This window comes from Mustela nigripes, chromosome 6 (assembly GCF_022355385.1).
Source record: "Mustela nigripes isolate SB6536 chromosome 6, MUSNIG.SB6536, whole genome shotgun sequence".
Lineage (NCBI taxonomy): Eukaryota > Metazoa > Chordata > Mammalia > Carnivora > Mustelidae > Mustela > Mustela nigripes.
In genome coordinates this window covers 75,795,568-75,817,719 of record NC_081562.1, presented here as the reverse complement: position 1 = coordinate 75,817,719, position 22,152 = coordinate 75,795,568, and the positions used below count along the sequence as shown (strand labels likewise).

At 35.1% G+C, this 22,152-nt stretch overlaps 1 protein-coding gene across 1 annotated transcript in view; it reads right to left on the bottom strand.

Annotated features, from left to right (window-relative positions):
- Positions 1–22,152, bottom strand: part of C6H12orf40 (chromosome 6 C12orf40 homolog) — a 59,415-nt gene that overhangs the window by 4,665 nt on the left and 32,598 nt on the right. Inside the window, 2 exon segments of the mRNA XM_059402897.1 lie at positions 489–571; positions 11,862–11,925. Coding sequence (XP_059258880.1) covers positions 489–571; positions 11,862–11,925 — 147 coding nt within the window.

Genomic DNA, 22,152 nt, shown 5'->3' with positions numbered 1-22,152 from the left:
TGGAAGATTCAATGAAGAAGAATTCCACTGAAACATGTGGTTTATGAGAATGCAGCTCTCCTACTCAGGACATAACATGTCACTCCAATTGTTTAGATTACATTACTCAACTTTTTATAGTTTTCTTCATATAAGGCTTCAGACTTTTTCTAAATATTCTTAGCTGCTTCAGGTTTTCAATTATTGTGACTGGAAATTTTAAAAAGTATACAACTTCAACATATACACATATACATCTTGATAAGGGTAGCTTTTATAAGTAACAATGAACATACCATTTTAATAAATGTTAATGAATGATACTAACATTTCAATTACACATTTCTGTTTATAAGTTTCTTACATTTTAAATATTTTTATTTTTTCTTTACATTTATTTTCACCACTGACAATTATTTTTCTCAAAATATAAAGGAAAACTGTGAAAAATACAAGTAATTCCAAATAAGCAGAGCATAAATTAATAAGCAAAAAGAAAAGTAACTTACCATCTCTGAACTAGAACTGAAGCAACTATCTGTTGGCCTTGGAGAGTAACTGGCAGACTGACTACTCTGTGAAGAATCATGATCTGAAAATAAAGGTTTAATTGATGAAGAATTTTATTTGTTAATGCTCTACAAAAAATGCTCTACATGTATACAACTTTAAAATTTTTTGTGAATCTGGTATATAATATTAATACTGAAATATCAGAAAAACTGCACACACACATACCTACATACATACTCTAAAGACAAATCTCACATCACCAATGTAAAAATCTTATATAAACACTTAAATTTCATATTTCAAATTAAAACAGCATATAGTAAAATAGAATAACAAACAAAAGTATAATACATCATAAATTGGTAGGATGTATTATAAAAATGCTAGGATAGTCCATATCACAAAATCCATTAGTTAAATTCACTATTTTAAAATATCTCTAACACTGTGAGATATAACACCTCACACCCATTAGAAAGGCCAACCTACAAAAATTTTAAAACCCAGAAAATAATAAGTGTCGTCAAGGATGTAGAGAAAATAAAACCCTTGTGCACTATTAGTGGAACTGTAAAATGATGCAGCTGCTCTGGAAAACAGTACAAAAGTTCCTCAGAAAGTTAAAACCAGAAGTAACATATGATCCAGCAATCCCATTTCTGGGTATATATCCAAAAGAATTAAAAACAGGATCTTTAAGAGATATTTGTACACTCATGTTCACTGCAGTTGTTATTCACAAAAGCCAAAAGGTGGAAGCAACCTAGATGTCTCCATACAAATGGATACAGAAAAGTGGTATATACTTACAGGGGAATATGATTCAGCATTAAAAGAGAAGGAAATCCTATCCTATACTGTTACATGAATGAACTTTGAGGATATTATGCTAAGTGAAATAAGCCAGTCACAAAAAGACAAATATTGCATAATTCGATTTATGCATCTAAAATATTCAAACTCATAACAACAAAGTTAAATGGTGGTTGTCACGGCTATGGGGGAAGGGGAGCAGAGATGTACTATATACTTGAAAACTGCTGAGAAGGTGAATTTTATGTTATGTGGGGTTTTTTTGCTAAAATAAAAAAAAAATCTATGAAGAAAAATTAATAATCATTTTTACAGATGCCAAAAATTAGTCTTCCCCAAATTACTCATTCTCCTCAAAGTCATTTCCTTAAAGAATTCTCAATAAAATAATCAACATACAAGTGCCCGAAGCTCAAAATCTAGAATCTTAATTAAGTAAAAACATGGAATACATATTCACATTAAAGCAGCAACAAAACAACAAAAGTACCTATAGATAAATCTAACAAGACACATGCAGAATATAAAGAAAAACTTTCAAGTGCTGAAACATGGTTTAAACAAGTATTACAAATATAAAATTAGGCTGAATTAATTGAAGAACCATCCCTTGTTCTTAGATAGCCTAATTTATATCATTAGACAGACAGCACATACTACATTAATAAATACATTCCTAATAAAAACTAAAACATTTCTCTGGAGTTAAACAAGTTGATTTTAAAATATATATGAAAAAATAATTTAAAAATAGCCAGAAAAACTTTTTTTAAAAAAATGTAAAGGGAAGTGTGACTCTTCTAGAAATTAAACATACTATAAAATTCTCACAATAAAAATAGTATGATATTAGCACATGAAAATAAGAGAAATGAAAAGTACAGAAAGTCCCCAAACAGATCTCAGTATATATAGAAAGTCACTATATAAAAAAGGTGGGAAAAATCTTAGGGAAAAGATACATTTTAAAAACCTGAATAGATACTCTTAAGATTAGCACTGAGGTTTATTGGTTCCCAATTTAAAAAAAAATAAAAAATAAAAACCTGAATAGATATATATCTCACACATTAATTCAAGATAAACTCCAAATGGATTAAAGACCTAAGTGTAAAGATATAAAATTATGCTAATACTAAAAAAATATATAAGTGAATTCATTTATAATCTGGGATTGTAGAGTCTAATTAAATCCAAAAGTATAAAGGAAGAGATTGATAAAATTAACTACATAACAAAATGTTATGCAAAATATTTTTGCAAAAGCAGAAAACACCATAAGCAAAGTAAAAACAATGCAAAAAATAATAATAAACTAGGAGAAAATATTTGTGATAGATCACAAAAGCCTAAATCTCTTTAATATATAAAGAGCTCTTCTTAACTATAAGAAAAATGCCCAATGCTCAGAACATAGGGTCCCTGGGTGGCACAGTTGGTTGAGTGTCTGACTTGATTTTGGCTTGGGTTGTGATTTCAGGGTCGTGGGATTGAGCCCCACACTGGCCTCTGTACAGTGCAGAATCTGCTTGGGTTTCTTCCTCCCTCTTTCTTTGCCCACCCCCTGCCTCAAATACATAAAGGAATCTTATAACAAAAAATCCTTAAAGACATGGAGAGAGTTCACAGAAAAAGAAATGCAAATATAGCCACTGAACATTTTTTTAAAGAAGCTCAATTTAACTCATAGAAAGAGCAGTAAAAACTCAAACATCCATCTATCATTGCAAGATTCACAAAAAAAATTTCTAACTTAGACCACAACTCCTGTTGGTGAGTCTGCAGAATAAAAGGAGGATTTCTGATAGGATTGCCAAATGGTAGGACAGGGAATTTGGCAATACCTATTTAAAAAAAAAAAAAAAACAACAATGTATATGAGTGCCTGGGTGGCTCAGTCGATTGAGCATCTGACTCTTGATCTCAGCTCAGGTCTTGATTTTGTGTTCAGGGCCCGTGTTGGGCTTTCCACTCGGCACGGAGCCTTTAAAAAAAGAAACTAAGAAAAAAAGAAGACAATATATCTCCCCTCATACTCAGTAATCCTACTCCTAGAAATTACCATAAAAATGCACTTCCACAATTAAGCAACATTATTTGTAAGAACAGAATACTGGAAACAACCCAAGTGTCCATCAACAGGGCACTGACTGAATGAACTATAATCCATCCACATAATGGATTACTACACAGTCATAAATAAAAGATGACAGAATGTCTAACATTAACATGGCAAACACTACAGGATGTTCTATTAATCTGTTTAATTAATTTATAAAATATCCTATATTAAGTAAAATATCCAATATTACATTTGGAGTGAGAAAGGTAAGAACTAAGATTCATACACTATGTGAACTTATATATTTTTAGGCTTTATTTTGGGGAGGAAAAAGAAAAGCTGGAATGATAAACTAAATCAACAAAAAAACAGCTATTCATAAGATGCAGAATAAAATAGAGCAGCAAAGATAGGGACAGAAATCAAACTAATGTGTTACATATTCAAAAAATTAAACTAATTCTAAAAGAAAAAGATCCATAAAAATTTCTAGGTTTCCTACTGGATTAGATATCCAGAAGGATCATTTTATGTAAAAATGGTCAGAAATATTTGTCCATAAGACAGCATAGAATAAAAAGAACACTCAAATATTGAGTATTTGCTACACATAGGCCTACAACCAATTAACACCTAGGATCTATAAAAATATATAGAACAGACACATAGAGATATATAAAAGACACATCCCATAATAAAAGCCAAACTTCTTAAAAGAAATATGGGCAACAGATGTGAAAGGCATTTCACAGATGAAACATGGATGGTCAATCTACCAAATTAATAATTAGGGAAATATAAATTAAAATCATAGTGAGATTTCAGTTTGCCAACATTGATAAAAGCTGACCTGGAGTTAGAATATATAACAACTAAAACTTCTACCTCTTGATAGTGAAAATTTAAAATGGCACAACTTTGGAAAGTAATTTTGCATTACCTGGAAGAAGTAAAAATATTCAAATCATATGAACTAGTCAATTCTGCTCCTAGAGCTGCATCATAGAGCAAATTTTTATGTGTGTGTGCCAAGAGAAATACCAAGAATTGCCAAAGAAGCACTATTTATCATATCAAAATAGCCAAACAACCTAAATAATCACTGGCAGAGAATGTATAAATAAGATGTGGTACTACAGGCTATCTCGAGCAAACTGGCAGAGGAATAACAGACTGAAACAGCATTAGGTCCCAGGAGTTCAGCTAGATAGTTATCAAATCATTCCAAACACCTACAAAGTCAACAGGAGATAGAAGAGAAGAGGAGCAGCAATTCTAGCAACAGAAAATTGACCACTTTCTGCAAGGTAGGACATGCAGAGAAGTGAATCCGAACCAATGGGAAGACAGACCGTGTGGGGAGGGGCCAGCTCCTGGCAAGTGGTGGAGCAAAGGAGCACAAAATCAGAACTTTTAGTTAGAAGTCTGCGTTGTCTCAGGACCCACAGGGTCACAGAAAGATTGCGGGTGTTTGAGTATGGCACAGAAGGTATCAGAGCAAGGAACCCAGCTACAGAGATGGAGCCGAGGACTGAGCTCTCAGCTCAGGGTTACCTTAAGCCATGATCCAAGGCACAGTCGGGCGAATGCGCTTTAAGCAGGGATCCCACAAGTGGCAGATCCAGGGAGACTCACCTTCCTCCTCAGGGAGGAACAGCACAGGAGTGCTGCAGGAACCTGCTGCATTTGGAGACTCCAAACAGGGACATGCACCAGAGATAGAAATGCTCAGTCACAGGCCAGGTGAGCACGGAGTGCAGCCAGAGACCAGGGAGACAGGAGTGACTGAATGCTTTTCTCTGAAGCCACACTGAGGAGTAAAGCCCTGACCTCTCAGTTCCTCTCAGCAGGAGATTGGGAGGCCGCCGCTTTCACTGCCATTCTCCAAAGCTCAACGAAAAGTGTTCAGGGAACCTGAGCACAAACCCAAGCATATTACTTAGCCTGGCAAGGGTGGTACAATTCCGCCTCAGGCAAAGACATTTGAGAATCTCTGCAACAGGCCCCTCCCCCAGAAGATCAGCAAGAACATCCAGCCAAGACCAAGATCACTGATCAATGAGAACTACAGAACTCCAGAACTCCAGAGCTAGGGGAAAACAATGCATAGAATTCATGGCATCTTACCCATGATCCTCTAGTCTTACAAAGTTAAAATTTTTAAAATTTTTTTATGCTATTTTAAAATTTTTCCTCTTTCCTCTCTTAACGTTTAACTATTTCATCTTAATACCTTTTTAAAAAAAACTTTTAAAATTTTCATTGTTATAGTCATATTTTATCCCTTCATTGTATTTAACCTTGTATTTTGTATACACATCGGTTTTTTCCTTTAAATTTTGGGACACAATTTCTTCTAAGAGATCAAAATATACCCTAAATCTAGTCTCCAGTCTGATCACATTCTCTCTTTTTTTCCTCCTTTTTCCAACCAACTTATCAATTCCTTTTTTAGAATCCTTTTAAAATGTTCATCTTTACATTCATATCCCATCCCTTCATTGTGTTTATCCTTATTTTTGTTTACATATAAATTTTCCTTTCTTTAAAATTTTGGGAGGTAGCTTCTTCTAAGAGACCAGAATACACCCAAAATCAAGTGGGTGGCTCTGTTCTATTATATATGTCTGTCTAATATATATGTATGTGCGTATATGTATGTGTATAAAAAATATACACTAACCAAATATACATACACACACACGTATATATATATATTTTTCCCCCTTTCTTCTCCCCCGGTCTTGGGGTCTCTTCTGATTTGGTTAGTGTATATTTTTCTGGGGTCTTTGCCACCCTTTCAATATTTTATTCACTCCTACATATATCTGTACCTGAATAAAATGACAAGGCAGAATAACTCACCACAAAAAAAAAAAGAACAAGAGGCAGTACCGACAGCTAGGGACCTACCCAATACGGACATTAGCAATAGGTCAGAAGTAGAGTTCAGAATGGCAATTATCAAGGTGCTGGCTGGGCTCAAAAAAGGCATGGAAGATATTAGAGAATCCCTTTCTGGATAAAGAAAAGAACTAAAATCTAAACAATTTGAAACAAAAAAGCCATTAATGAGGTGCAATCAAAAATGGAGGCTCTTACTGCTAAGATAAATGAGGCAGCGGAGAGAATTAGTGATATAGAACACCAAATGAAAGAGAATAAAGAAGTTGAGGAAAAAGACACAAACAACTACTGGACCACAAGGGGAGAATTCGAGAGGTAAGTGATACCATAAGATGAAAAAGTATTAGAATAATTGGGATCCCAGAAGAGGAAGAGAGAGAGAGAGGAGCAGAAGGTATATTGGAGCAAATTATAGTTGATAATTTCCCTAATATGGCAAAGGGAACAAGCATCAAAATCCAGGAGGCACAGAGAACTCCCCTCAGAATCAATAAAAAATAGGTCCACACCCCATCATCTAATAGTAAAACAAACAAGTGTTAGTGACAAAGAGAAAATCCTGAAAGCAGCATGGGACAAGAAGTCTGTAACATACAATGGTAGAAATATTAGATTAGCAGAAGACTTATCACAGATACCCAGCAGGCCAAAAAGAACTGGCATGATATATTCAGAGCACTAAACAAGAAAAATATGCAGCCAAGAATACTATATCCAGCTAGGCTGGCACTGAAAATGAGAGAGATAAAAAGCTTCAGGACAAACAAAAATTAAAAGAATTTGCAAACACAAAACCAGCCCTACAGAAAATATTGAAAGGGGTCCTCTAAGCAAAGAGAGAGCCTAAAAGTAGTAGACCAAAAAGGAAGAGAGACAATTTACCATCCCAGTCACCTTACAGGCAATACAATGGCACTAAATTCATATCTTTCAATAGTTACCCTGAATGTAAATGGGCTAAATGCCCCAATCTAAAGAAAGAGGGTATCAGAAAGGATAAAAAAACAAGACCCATCGATATTCTGTCTCCAAGACACAAAAGACACCTCCAGATTTAAAGTGAGGTGGTGGAAAACAATTTATCAAGCTACTGGACATCAAAAGAAAGCTGGGGTGGCAATCCTTATATCAGATAAATTAGATTTTAAGGCAAAGACTATGATAAGAGAGGAGGAAGGACACTATATCACACTTGAAAGGTCTGTTCAACAGGAAGATCTAACAATTTTAAATATCGATGCCCCTAACATGGGAGCAGCCAATTATATAAACCAATTAATAACAAAATAAAAGAAACACATCAACAATAATACAGTAATGACAGGGGACTTTAACACCTCCCTCACTGAAACGGACAAACCACCCAAGCAAAAGATCAACAAGGAAATAAAGGCTTTAAATGACACACTGGACCAGATGGACATCACAGATATATTCAGAACATTCCATTCCAAAGCAACAGAATACACATTCTTCTCTAGTGCACATGGAACATTCTCCAGAATAGAGCACATCCTTGGTCACAAATCAGGTCTCAACTGATACCAAAAGATTGGGATCATTCCCTGCATATTTTCAGACCATAATGCTCTGAAGGTAGAACTCAATCACAAAAGGAAAGCTGGAAAGAACTCAAATACATAGAAGGTAAAGAGCATCCTACTAAAGAAAGAATGGGTCAATGAGTAAATTAAAGAAGAACTGAAGAAAAATTATGGAAATAAATGAAAATGAAAACACAACTGTTCAAAATCTTTGGGACACAGCAAAGGCAGTCCTGAGAAGAAAGTATATAGTGATACAGCCTTTCTCAAGAAACAAGAAACAACCTACACAACCTAACCCTACAACTAAAGAAGCTAGAGAAAGAACAGCAAAAAAAAGCCTAAACTGAGCAGGAGAAGAGAAGTCATAAAGATCAGAGCAGAAATCAATGAAATGGAAACCAAAAGAACAGTAGAGCAGATCAACAAAACTAGAAGCTGGTTCTTTGAAAGAATTAGTAAGATCTATAAACCCCTGGCCAGACTTACCAAAAAGAAAAAAGAAAGGACCCAAATTAATAAAATCATGAATGAAAAAGGAGAGATCACAACCAACACCAAAGAAATATAAACAATTATAAGAACATATTATGAGCAACTATACACTAGCAAATTTGACAATCTGGAAGAAACAGATGCATTCCTAGAGACATATAAACTACCAAACTGAACCAGGAAGAAATAGAAAACCTAAACAGACCCATAACCAGTAAGGAGATTGAAGCAGTCATCAAAAATATCCCAACAAACAAGAACCCAGGGCCAGATGGCTTCCCAGGGGATTCTACCAAGCATTTAAAGGAGGATACATATTCTCCTGAAACTGTTCCAAAAAACAGAAATGGAAGGAAAACTTCTAAACTCATTTAATGAGGCCAGCATTACCTTGATCCCAAAACCAGACAAAGACCCTACCAAAAAGAATTACAAACCAATATCCTTGTTGAACATGGATGCAAACATTCTCACCAAAATACTAATCAATAGGATCCAACAGTACATTAAAAGGATTGTTCACCATGACCAAGTGGGATTTATTTCTGGGCTGCAAGTTGGTTCAACATCTGCAAATCACTCAATGAGATACAATACATTAGTGAAAGAAAGAACATGAACCACATGATACCCCCAATAGATGCTGAAAAAGCATTTGACAAAGTTCTTGATCAAAATTCTTCAAAGTGTAGGGATAGAGGGTACAAATCTCAATATCATCAAAGCCATCTACAAAAACCCATAGCAAGTATCATTCTCAATGGAGAAAAACTGAGAGCTTTTCCGCTAGGGTCAGGGACACGGCAGGGATGTCCACTATCACCACTGCTATTCAACAAAGTACTAGAAGTCCTAGCCTCAGCAATCAGAGATCAAAAAGATATAAAAAGGCATGTGAATAGGCAAAGAAGAAGTCAAACTCACTCTTTGCAGATGATATGACACTTTATGTGGAAAACCCAAAAGACTCCACTTCAAAACTGCTAGACCTCATACAGAATTGAGTAAAGTGTCAGGATATAAAATCAATGCACAGAAATCAGTTTCATTTCTATGCACCAACAGCAAAACTGAAGAAAGAGAAATTAAAGAGTCGGTCCCATTTACAATTGCTCCCAAAACCATAAGACACCTAGGAATAAACCTAACCAAAGAGGCAAAGAATCTGTACTCAGAAAACTATAACGTACTCATGAAAAAAATTGAGGAAGACACAAAGAAATGGAAAAACGCTCCATGCTCATAGATTGGAAGAACAAATACTGTGAAAATGTCTATGCTACCTAAAGCAATCTACACATTTAATGCAATCCCTATCAAAATCCCATCCATTTTTTTCAAAGAAATGGAACAAATTTATATGGAATCAGAAAAGACCCTGAATAGCAGAGGAATGTTGAAAAAGAAAACCAAAGTTGGTGGTATCACAATTCCAGACTTTAAGCTCTATTACAAAGCTGTCATCATCAAGACAGTAAGGTACTGGCACAAAAACAGACACATAGATCAATGGAACAGAATAGAGAGCCCAGAAATAGACCCTCACGGTCAAGTAATCTTTAACAAAGCAAGAAGGAATGTCCAATAGAAAGAAGATAGTCTCTTCAACAAATGGTGTTGGGAAAATTGGGCCCACATGCAGAAGAATGAAACTGGACCATTACCTTATACCACACACAAAAATAGACTCAAAATGGATGAAAGACCTTAACATGAGATAGGAATCCATCAAAATCCTTGAGGAGAACACAGGCAGCAACCTCTTCCACCTCAGCCACAGCAACTTCTTCTTAGAAACATCACCAAAGGCAAGGGAAGCAAGGGCAAAAATGAACTATTGGGACTTCATCAAGATCAAAAGCTTTTGCAAAGCAAAGGGAACAGTCAACAAAACCAAAAGACAACTGACAGAATGGAAGAAGAAGATATTTGCAAATGACATATCAGATAAAGGAATAGTATCCAAAATCTATAGAGAGCTTATCAAACTCAACACCCAAAGAACAAATAATCAAGAAATGGGCAGAAGACATGAACAGACCTTTTTCAAAGAAGACACCCAGGTGGCCAACAGACACACAAAAAAGTGCTCAACATCACCTGGCATCAGGGATATACAAATCAAAACCACAATGAGATACCAACTCACACCAGTCAGAATGGCTAAAATTAACAAGCCAGGAAATGATAGATGTTGACGAGGATGTGGAGAAAGAGGAACACTCCTACACTGTTGGTGGGAATGCAAGCTGGTGCAGCCACTCTGGAAAACAGCATGCAGGTTCTTCAAAAAATTGTGCTGAAAATTGTGCTGCCCTATGACCCAACAATCACACTACTGGGTATTTACCCTAAAAATACAAATTTTGTCATCTGAAGGGGCACATGCACCTAAATGTTTACAGCAGCAATGTCCACAATAGCCAAATTATGGAAAGAACTATAGATGTGCATCAACAGATGAATGGAAGATGTGAGACAGATAGATAGATTTATCTATCTATCTATCTCACATGTGGTATGTACATAGATGTGGTATATATATATATACAATGGAATATTGTGCAGCCTCAAAAGAAATGAAATCTTGCCATTTGCAATGATGTGGATGGAACTAGAGGATATTATGCTGAGTGAAATAAACCACAGAAAGACAATTATCATATGATCTCTCCAATATGAAGAATTTGAGAGGCAGGGTAGAAGTTTTGGAGAATAGGGAAAGAAAAAATGAAACAAGATAGGCTCAAGATGGGGACAAACCATAAGAGACTCTTAATTTCACAAAACAAACTGAGGGTTTGTAGGAAGAGGGTGGTTGGGTTATAGACACTGGGGAGGGTATGTGCTATGGTGAGTGCTATGAAATGTGTAAGCCTGATGATTCACAGACCTATACCCCTGAGGCAAACAATACATTATATATTAATAAAAATAATCAAAAAAAGAAAAAGAAAAACAAACAAACAAAAAAAGATGTGGTACTACATTTCACAAAATAGAACGCTTAAAGTAGTAAACAAATGATATGAACTAGAATCACAACTATCAAAGTAAACAAATCTCAAAATACATTACTGAGTAAACAACAACAAAGAAAAAGCAAATTGCAGAAAAATATGTGGAGTTTGCCTCAATTTGTAGAAAGTTCAAAACCAAGCAATGGAAAAGACTGGGAGATCACAAAAATAAATTCAGGATAACAGTTACCTCTAGGTGGCAGGATAGGAAATGCAATTGAGAAGAGCTTCAAAAGTACTAAGTATACATTATTTCTTAAGCTACAAAGTATATCCAAGGGTATCAGTTTTATTATTCACTAAACTGTATTTATACATTACATATATTTATGTATAATGTATCTTATAAAAGGTAAGAGCAATTTTAAAAGAATCAGTTGCATTGCCAGTATATTCTTAAATATCTATGAGATATTTGTTGGCAAAAATCTGGAAAAAAATCAAAATTTAACTGATTCTCATTTAAATGTTAGTTGTTGGTGGTTTTTTTTTTTTTAAGAATAAAAAATTCATTTTAGTTACACTGACAGATTTTCTTAGCAGATGTTGATCTGTCTTCTAAAGAACAGGTTCCTCTTCCTTCCATCAGAATCTAGAAGAAAAACGAAATTTTAACTTCCAAGTATAAATAGTTAATACCTACTCATATCTCCCTTTTAATCTCACCAATTCATTTTACAATACTTTTCCTTTATATTACTTTAGTTCAACAAAGATGATCTTAAAACTACAAAGAAAATTTGCCTGATGAACAATAAAATAAAATTTTAAATGTGTTTTGAAACAGCAAGCAACAGAATAGACACTTGCTAAGAAAACTGATGGAAAGAAAAGGCCTGAGGTAATCACAATAAATGAAATTCAAAGAGATAGAAATATAAAAGCAATCTGGAGATTTATTCTGTTAAATTGGATAACTTAAGTTGGATATCAGTTTATGTATCTTCAAGTTTCTTAAATAATAAAAGCCCACAAGGCATAAATTTTCTGTAGAACAAAGCACTGGTTTTCATTTTTATCAATTTCTATGTAAGTTCTATTTATTTCCTTTTTTTTTCCTCTTTTTAAAACCCAGAGTGTTTAATTTCCAAGAAGGTAAGGGAGGTGAAGCATCTTCTGTTGTTGATTTCCAACTTAATGAATTATTAGAGAATGTGACTATAAATCTCTCCTTAGAAAAATCTCAAAATTTATGACTTATTTATTGTATTTGCAAATGTATCATGGACTTAGAAAAAACATATATTCTCTCTTGGTAAGACAGAGTGTTTTAATAAAGACAAGCAGGATAAAGGAGAAACTGTCCAGCTGTTCACCAAACTATTTCCCTTTCCTCTTATGCATACAGCTAGACCACATTTTCTAGCCTCCCTTGGAGTTGGTTTGGACATGTGATTTAAATTCTGGTCATGGGCAAAAGTGGTGTACACCACTACTACTCCTGGCTCTAAAAGTTTTCTCCACAATCCTCTACTTCTGTTTCTCTTCTGCTATCTGATATCAACATACAATATAAATGTGGAAACGACCAGTTAAAGACAGCAAAGCCCCCATCAACTTGGGGTTCTGAATAACTTTATGGAGCAGAGCCTCTTCTCTAACCTCACTATTCACTCATTTAAAAAGTATTCTATATTCAACTCTTAAAACACTCAAGCCCCAAAGTCGCACCACAACACAAAAGTTGAGACAGCTAGTTCATAAGTACATAAACCAATACCTATCTCAGATCTGTTTATAGAGGATAAATGATAGAAAAGATCATCCCAAAGAGAAGAAATTAAATTATTCAAAGAACTTCTCCCATACCCCAGGAGAACAAGCCTTTTCACAATGCCTGCCAAGCTGGGTTTCTTAATTGGTATGGATCAGTAACTCCGTATTTCCACTTTTCCTGTTTTCTGAATCAGTTTTCTACTGCATTTATACTGTTTTTGCTCTGCTACTACATATTTTATGTGATAGGCTTCTAATTTAACACACATCTAAAGGCTTACTAAAATACTCTCCAAAGACTGTAGAGCCCAACAGGCACCATCCTCACACTCTCCTTCTGCTTTGTTCCAGGTCGTGGGTACTGCCTGAAAACACTCCCAGTGCACACATCTAGAACCCCTACCACCCATGGGATGTCCCTTGATCATCAGCTCTGATAGCCAGTGGGGCTTTATGTATGCAAGTCCCACAGGACTTTAACAAACAGAAAAAGAGTTCTTAGCCAGCTACATATCCAGGGAGCAGTGATGAGGCAGCTGACTGAAATATCCATTTTTCTCTGAAAGAGGCCTACATTAGCTTATCTTCATACTTTGGCCAGAGGGGCAAGCTTCTAATTAAACACACATCTAGTGGCCACCTGAAATCCTCTCTAGATCTTGTGGAGGCCAGCATGTACCATCCTCATACTCTCTCTGCCTTACCCCAGACTGCTGGTGTCTCCAAGAAAGGAGCTTCTAGAAACACCCAGCATCCCAGCTTTTGTGACTGCTGCCCTGAGGACACTGTCTTTGATAGCCTGGTTCTGATGGCTAGCAGGGCTTGGGTTCACAGATTCAACAGGATGACAGCAAACAAAGAAACACTTCTTAACTGGCTATCATACCAGGGCTTAGTGCAGAAGGAACAGACAGATGCCCATCTCAGAGTCTGCCATGAAAGAGGTACATCTGCATACTTTAAAAGTTTCCACCTAAGGGTGCAGCTTCCAATCAAACATAATCTGAGTCCTGATTGAGATCCTTCCCATTAGGACACAGGCAGGTTTTGGCATACCCTCAACTACCAGGAACTACTAAAAATAAAGTAGCCTACTTGGAAAATCACAAAGGTTTGCGAGACACCAAGAGATAGGGCAGGGCTGAAACACAGGTTTTATTTCCCACTTAAGGCCCCAACTTCAGGACTAAGAGAGGAGTCTTTTTTTTTTTTTTTTAAAGATTGTATTTATTTATTTGACAGACAGAGATTACAAGTAGGTGGAGAGGCAGGCAGAGAGAGGAGGAAGCAGGCTCCCCGTGGAGCAGAGAGCCCGATGTGGGGCTCGATCCCAGGACCCTGAGATCATGACTTGAGCTGAAGGCAGAGGCTTTAAACCACTGAGCCACCCAGGTGCCCCTGAGGCATCTGTTTTATCCAACACACAGAAACTAACAGAGTCCAAGCAAATGAAGACACAGAACAATATGTTACAAACAAGAGAACAAGATAAAGTCTTAGAAAAAGACCTCCGTGAAATGAAGATAAGTGATAAGTGATTTTCCAATAAGAGTTCAGAATAACAGTCATAAAAATGCTCTCACTGAGGTCAGGAGAATAATGCAAGAACCAAGTGAGAATTTCAATAAAGAAACAGAAAATACAAGAAAGTAACAAACAGAAATCAAAGAGCTGAAGAATATAGTAATTGAACTAAGAAATATAATAAAAGGATTAACAGAAATCTTGATGAAGCCAAAGGAAGGATCAGGAACTCAAAGAAAGGGCAGTGGAATTTCAAATCAGAGGAGCAACAACAAAAGGAATTTTAAAAAAGTGACAAGAGTATAAGGGACTTACAAAACAGTATCAAATAAATCAGTATTCATATTATCGGAGCCCCCAAAGGAAAAGGAGCACAGACAGAAAACTTACTTGAAATTATGACCAAAAACTTCCCTAACCTGGGGAAGGAAACAGAGTTCCAAATAAGCTCAACACAAAGAAACCACATCAAGACACATAATTATGTTTTTATAATTAAATCATAAGAAGATATTTTTTAAAGTAACAAAAGAAAAACAACTCATTATATACAGGTAAACCCCACAAAACTATCATCAGATTTTTCAACAGAAACTTCCAGGCCAGAAGAAAGTGGCATGACATATTCAAAATGTTGAAAGGAAAAACTACTAACGAAGAGTATTCTACCCAGCAAAGCTGTCCTTCCAAATAGGAGAGATAAAGAGTTTCCCAGATAAGTAAAAAGCTAAAGAATTCATCACTAGACTTGGCTTTACAAGAAATGTTAAAGGCATTTATTAAAGCTGAAATAAAAGGTCTCAATTAGTAACAGGAAAACATATGAAAGTATAAACTTACTGGTAAAGGTAAATATATACTAAAATTCAAAATAATGTTGTAAAGGGGTAGGTTAATCACTTACAAAGCTAGTTTGAATGTTAAAGACAAAAGTAATAAAAACAACTACAATAATTTGTTAATAAATACTAAGACCAAAAGAAGTTGTGACATCAAAAACATAACATGTTGAGGGGTAGTAAAACTACAGAGCTTTAGAATGCATTTGACTTTAAGTTTTATATCAAGTTGAAATGTACTGTTATCAATAGAAGTTGTTTTATATAAGCCTCATGGTAACCTCAAAGCAAAACCTACAAAAAATAAACAAGATGTAAAAAGAAATGACTCTAACACTACAGAAAATCATCAAATCACAAGGGAACAGAGCAAGAGAAGAAACAACAAAGGAATTACACAACAGCCAAGACATGATGAGCAAAATATAAATTAACCCAAGTCTATTAATAACTTTTTAAAACAAAGATGGACTAAATCAATTTCTCCCATCAAAAAATACAGAGTGGGGGTGCCTGGGTGGCTCAGTGGGTTGGGCCGCTGTCTTTGGCTGGGGTCATGATCTCAGGGTCCTGGAATCGAGTCCCGCATCGGGCTCTCTGCTCGGCAGGGAGCCTGCTTCCTCCTCTCTCTCTCTCTCTCTGCCTGCCTCTATGCCTACTTGTGATCTCTCTCTTTCAAATAAATGAATAAAATCTTAAAAAAAAAAAATACAGAGTGGCCAAAGGGATTTTTTTTAAAAAAATCCATTTATATGCTCTGTTCTAAAGACTCATTTCACACATAAGGACACATACAGACTAAAAGTGAAAGGATGGAAAAAGGTATTTCATGAAAATGGATACCAGAAGAAAACTAGAGTGGGTACAAATAGACAAAACAGATGTTAAAACAAGACTGTAATTAAGAGACAAAGTCATTATCTAATGAAATAGAGATGAATCCCAGAAGAAGATGCAACATTTGAAAATATATGAGTCCAACCTAAGAGTATCTAAATACATAAAGCAAAGATGAGCAGACCTAAAGAGAGAAACAGCAATATGATAACAGTTGGGAACTTGAATATCCCCCACTTTCATCAGTGGATAAATCCTCCAGACAGAAAATCAATAAGGAAACACTGGCCTTCAATAACACTTTAAACCAGATGTACTAAACAGATATATACAGAGCATTTCATTCAACAGCAATAGTATATACATTCTTCTCAAGCACATATTGAATATTTTCTATGATATATTGTATTTTAGGCCAAAAAACAAGTCAATAAATTTAAGAAGACTGAAATCACATAAGCCATGTTTTCAAATCATAATGATATGAAAATAAAAATTACAAGAGGGAAACTGTGAAATTGATAAGCATATGGAAATTATACAACATGTTTTTAAACAACCAATGGCTGAAAAAAATAATCAAAAAATATTTTTAAGTACCTTGACACAAATAAAAAATGGAAATACAGGGGCACCTGGGTGGTTCAGTGGGTTAAGGCCTCTGCCTTCGGCTCGAGTCATGGTCCCAGGGTGCTGGGATCGAGCCCCACATCGGACTCTCTGCTCAGCAGGGAGCCTGCTTCCCTTCCTCTCTCTCTGCCTGCCTCTCTGCCTACTTGTGATCTCTGTATGTCAAATAAACAAACAAAATCTTTAAAACAAATGGAAATACAAACTATCAAAACTCTGGAACGCAGCAAAAAACAGTTCTCAATGGGAAGTTTGTAGTGATAAGCACCTATATTAAGAAACAAGAAAAGGGGCCCCCGGGTGGCTCAGTGGGTTAAAGCCTCTGACTTCGGCTCAGATCATGGTCCCAGGGTCCTGGGATTGAGCCCCGCATCGGGCTCTCTGCTCAGTGGGGAACCTGTTTCCTCCTCTCTCTCTCTGCCTGCCTCTCTGCCTACTTGTAATCTCTGACAAATAGATAAATAAAATCTTTAAAAAAAAAAAAAAAGAAACAAGAAAGATCTCAAACAACCTAACTTTATACCTCAAGAAACTAATGAACTGAACCTATAGTTAGAAGAAAGTAAATAACAAAGATCAGAGTGGAAATAAATGAGACAGAAACTTAAAAGATAATAGAAAAGATTAATGAAACTAAGAGCTGGTTGTCTGAAAAGATTAAAAAAACATTACAAACTATTAGCTATACTCAAAAGGGTAAAAAGAGGACTCAAAGTCAGGAATTTTTTGAAAGAGATCTTATAACTGATAACAGAAAAACAGATAAGAAACTACTAAGAACAACGATAAACCAACAAACTGAATGACCTAGAAGAAATCAGTAAATCAAACTACCAAGACTGATTCATTAAGAAATTGAAAATATGAATATACCAATTACTACTAAAGACATTGAATTAGTAATCAAAAACTTCCCCATAAGCAAAAGTCCGGAACTAATGGCTTCCTGGTGAATTCTATCAAACTACCAAACATTTTAAAAAGAATTACCATCAATCCTTCTCTAAAACTCTTCCAGAAAATAGAGGAGAAAGGAACACTTCCAAACTCATTTTATGAAGCCAGCATTATCTTGATACAAAAACCAGAAAAGGACACTACAAGAAAACATAGATTCAAAAATCTTGAAAATACTAGCAAATCATATTTAACAATACATTAAAAGGATTATACACCATGATCAAGTGGGATTTATTCTAGGATTGTAAAGACAGTTCAACACTGAAGGATAAGAATCATATGATCATCTCAAAAAAATGCAGAAAAGGCATTTGACAAAATTCAACATCCATTCATGATTAAAACTTGCAACAAAAGAGATAGAGGGAATATCCCATGACAGAATAAAAAACATATATGTTCAGCCTATAGCTAACATCACACTACAGAGTAAAATGCTCAAAGCTTTTCCTCTAAGATCAAGAATAATACAAGGATGCCTACTCTGGCCACTTTCATTCAACATGATACTAGAAGTCCTAGTTAGAGTAATCAGGCAATAAAAAAAAAAAAAAAAAAAGCTTCCAAAACAGAAAGGAACAATTAAAATTACCCTTATTTGCAGATATCATGATACTGCCTAAACATTCCACCAAAAGACTGTTAGATATAATAAATAAATTCAGTAAAGTTGCAGGTTACATAATCAATACACAAAATCAGCTGCATTTCTATACACTTATAATGAGCTATCAGAGAAATTAAGGAAACAATCCCATTTACAATTGCATCAAAAAGGATAAAATACATAGGAATAAATCTAACCAAAGTGGTAAAAGATCTGTAAACACAAAACTATAAGACACTGATGAAAGACACCGAAGACACAAATAACTGGGAAGATAATCTGTGCTCATGAATTGAAAGAATTTGTCTTGTTAAAATGTCCACACTACCCAGAGCAGTTTCAAGACAACCCTTATCAAAATTCCAATGATATTTTTCACAGAAATAGAACAAGTAATCCTAAAGCTTGTACGGAACTATAAAAGACCCTGAATAGCCAAGGTAATGTTGAAAAATAACAAAGCAAGAAGCATCACAATCCTTAATTTCAAACAACATTAGAAAGCTACAATAATCGGGGGTGCCTGGGTGGCTCAGCAGGTTAAGCATCTGCCTTCGGGTCAGGTCATGATCTCAGGGTCCTAGGATCGAGACTTGCACTAAGTTTCCTGCTCAGCAAGAGAGTCTGCTTCTCCCTCTATCTCTCCCCCGTTTGTGCTTGCTCCCTCTCTCAAATAAAAAATCTTGAAAAAAAAAAAATAAAAAGCTACAGTAATCAAAACAGTATGGTACTAGCATAAAAACAGGCAAAGACCAATGAAACATAATAGTAAGCCAAGAAGAAAATACACACATAATGGCCAATTAATTTACAACAAAGGAGCCAAAACTGTACAGTAAGGAAGCATAGTCTCTTCAATAAATGGTGCTAGGAAAACTGATTAGCTACATGCAAAATAATGAAAGTGGACCCCTATCTTACACATACACAAAAATTAACTTAAAATGGAATAAAGACTTGAACATAAGACCTGAAACCATAAAGCTGCTAGAAGAAAACATAGGGGTAAAACACCTTGACATTGATCTAGAATGATTTTCTGGATTTAACACCAAAAACAAATGCAACTGAAGTAAAACTAAACAAGTGAGACTACATTAAACTAAAAAACCTCTGTGCAGCAAAGGAAACAATCAACACAATGAAAAGGCAACTACAGAATGGGAGTAAATATTTGTAAACCATTTATCTGATAATGGTTTAATATCCAAAATCTGTAAAGAATTCCTACAATTCAAAGCAAAATACCAACAATCTAATTAAACACTTGGCAGAGGAATTGAACAGACTTTTACCCAAAGAAGACATACAGATGGTCAACAGGTAAACAAAAAGGTGCTCAATATCATGAATCATCAAGAAAATGCAACTCAGTAAAACCCCAATGAGACAGCACCTCACACTTGTTAGAATGGCTAATACCATAAAGACAAGAAGTAACTAGTATTGGCAAGGACGTGGAGAAAAGGAAACCCTTGTGTATTGCTGGAGGGAATGCAAATTGGTCAGTCATTATAGAAAGCAGTGAAGAGTATCCTCAAAAATTAAAAACAGAACTACCATATGATCCAAAGAATCCACTTCCAGTCATTTTTCCAAAGGAAATGAAGTCAGTAATTCGAAGTGATTATCCTCACTCCCTTGTTCATTGCCATTATTTACTGTAGCTAAGACATGGAAATGAACTAAGTATCCTTAGATGGGAAAATGTATAAAGAAGATGTGGTATACACATGCAATGGAATATTATTCAGCTATATTAAAGAAGGAAACCCTGCCATTTGCATCAACATGAATGGAACTTGAGGGCATTATGCTACATGAAATTAAGTTAGACAAAGAAAAACAAATACCATATGATCTCACTTACATGTGTAACCTAAAAAAATTAAAATTAAATACAAACTCAGAGATTCAGAGAACAGATAGGTGGTTTTCTAGAGGTGGAGTATAGGCATAAGGGATGAAGGTTGTCAAAAGATACAAACTTCTAGTTATAAAATAAGTCCTATGATGTAATGTACAGCATGGTGACTAAAATTAGTAAATCACTATTATATATTTGAAACTTCCTAAAAGAGTAGATCTTAAAAGTTCTAATCACAAGGAAAACACATTTTTAACTGCTGTATGGTAATGGATGTTAACTAGACCTATTCTGGTGATTATTTCACAATTTATACATATATCAATCATTATGTTGTACACCTGAAAATAAATTGTTATATATAATTAAACCTTAATAAAAATAATTATTATACTCCTCCAAGACCTGTTCTTTCATATTCCCTTCCACATCCAACAAAAAGATCTTGGACCACCCCTACACTTTCCATTCCCCACTATCTGCCATCGGAGATGGATTTTTGTTTTCTCTGTGTGCTTCTGTTTCTTCATTAATTCTGCCTCAGTAGGAACTACCTGTCCTGATTTTACCCAGCCAGTGGGCAGGCAAACCTTACCTTTCTTCTGCTCGTACCTCTTCTTTCTTTCCAGTTCTGACTTCTGCCTTCATAGTGCTTACAGAATTTAGGATTTTAGCCAGTGTTCCACTATAGCACAAATTAAAAATCCTATGCCTGGTCTACACGAAGAAATTCTCATAGCATCAGATTCCCTTCAGGCTCCACCAATGGGCTTATTTTCTTCTCTGATTTGCTCTAGCCACATTCAAGCTGTCATAAATGTACTCAAACAGAGTTTGTTTTTTCAGTTTTCTAACCTGCTGACAATTCCTTCTTTGAGAGAATATATCTATATTATTCTTTTTGGGAAAATAGAAGTTCTAGGAGTAACAGGACAGCATCTGATATTACTGACTATATTCCCTTCCTTGAAAAACTATTTTTCTTTTCTACCATTCTTCTAGTAGAATTCATCAAACCTGTCTAACAATTCATTCTGTCTCTTTTCCTAGCTTCTCTTCTACTGAGTGTTCTCCAACTTCAAATGTTGTGGCTTCTCAGGACTCTTTATTCTTAGCCTATACGTTTTCTCCTGGAAATCACATATGTAGACACAAATGTACTCAATTACCATCTATTTACTGAATACTAAAAGCTTCTTCTGACTTCAGGCTCTCTATATATAAATGGCTATGATACATCTTCATATATATCACAGATTTTTCAGAAGACTTCAATTAACCTCAACATGTCAAAACTTAACTGATATTCTCTTAGAAATCTCTCATTCTGAATTTGAGAAATGCTAGGTAACAAAAATAAATCACAAAATGTATAATGCTTAAACAATTATTTCTTTCTCGAGTAAATAATCTAAAATGAGTTTTCCTAGTCAGTAGGTAATCTTCTTCCATCTAGTGATTTAGATTCAGTCCCTCCTATCTTATGGATGCAAACATTCCTTAGGTCTTCACTACCATCTAGCTCTCACAAGAAGGATACCACAGAGAAGGAATCTCCACTTTTTGTGGTGCGTGAAAACAATGCACATTACTTCTGATAATGTTTTATTATTGAGCCATATGGCCAAATTTAGATAGATGGAAGATTTGGAAAAGTGTTCCTTTCAAAATAACAGCTCTATTCTATAAAAAAAAAAAGTACATAAAATTTGGTGGAGAGTTAACCTTTTTTGCAACCATCTCTCATATTTTCAATCTTGGTGAATGGCATCATCCCATCAACTAATCATTTACCTAAATCATAAATACAGGTCTTTAATTTTTTCCTTCTCACTTAAC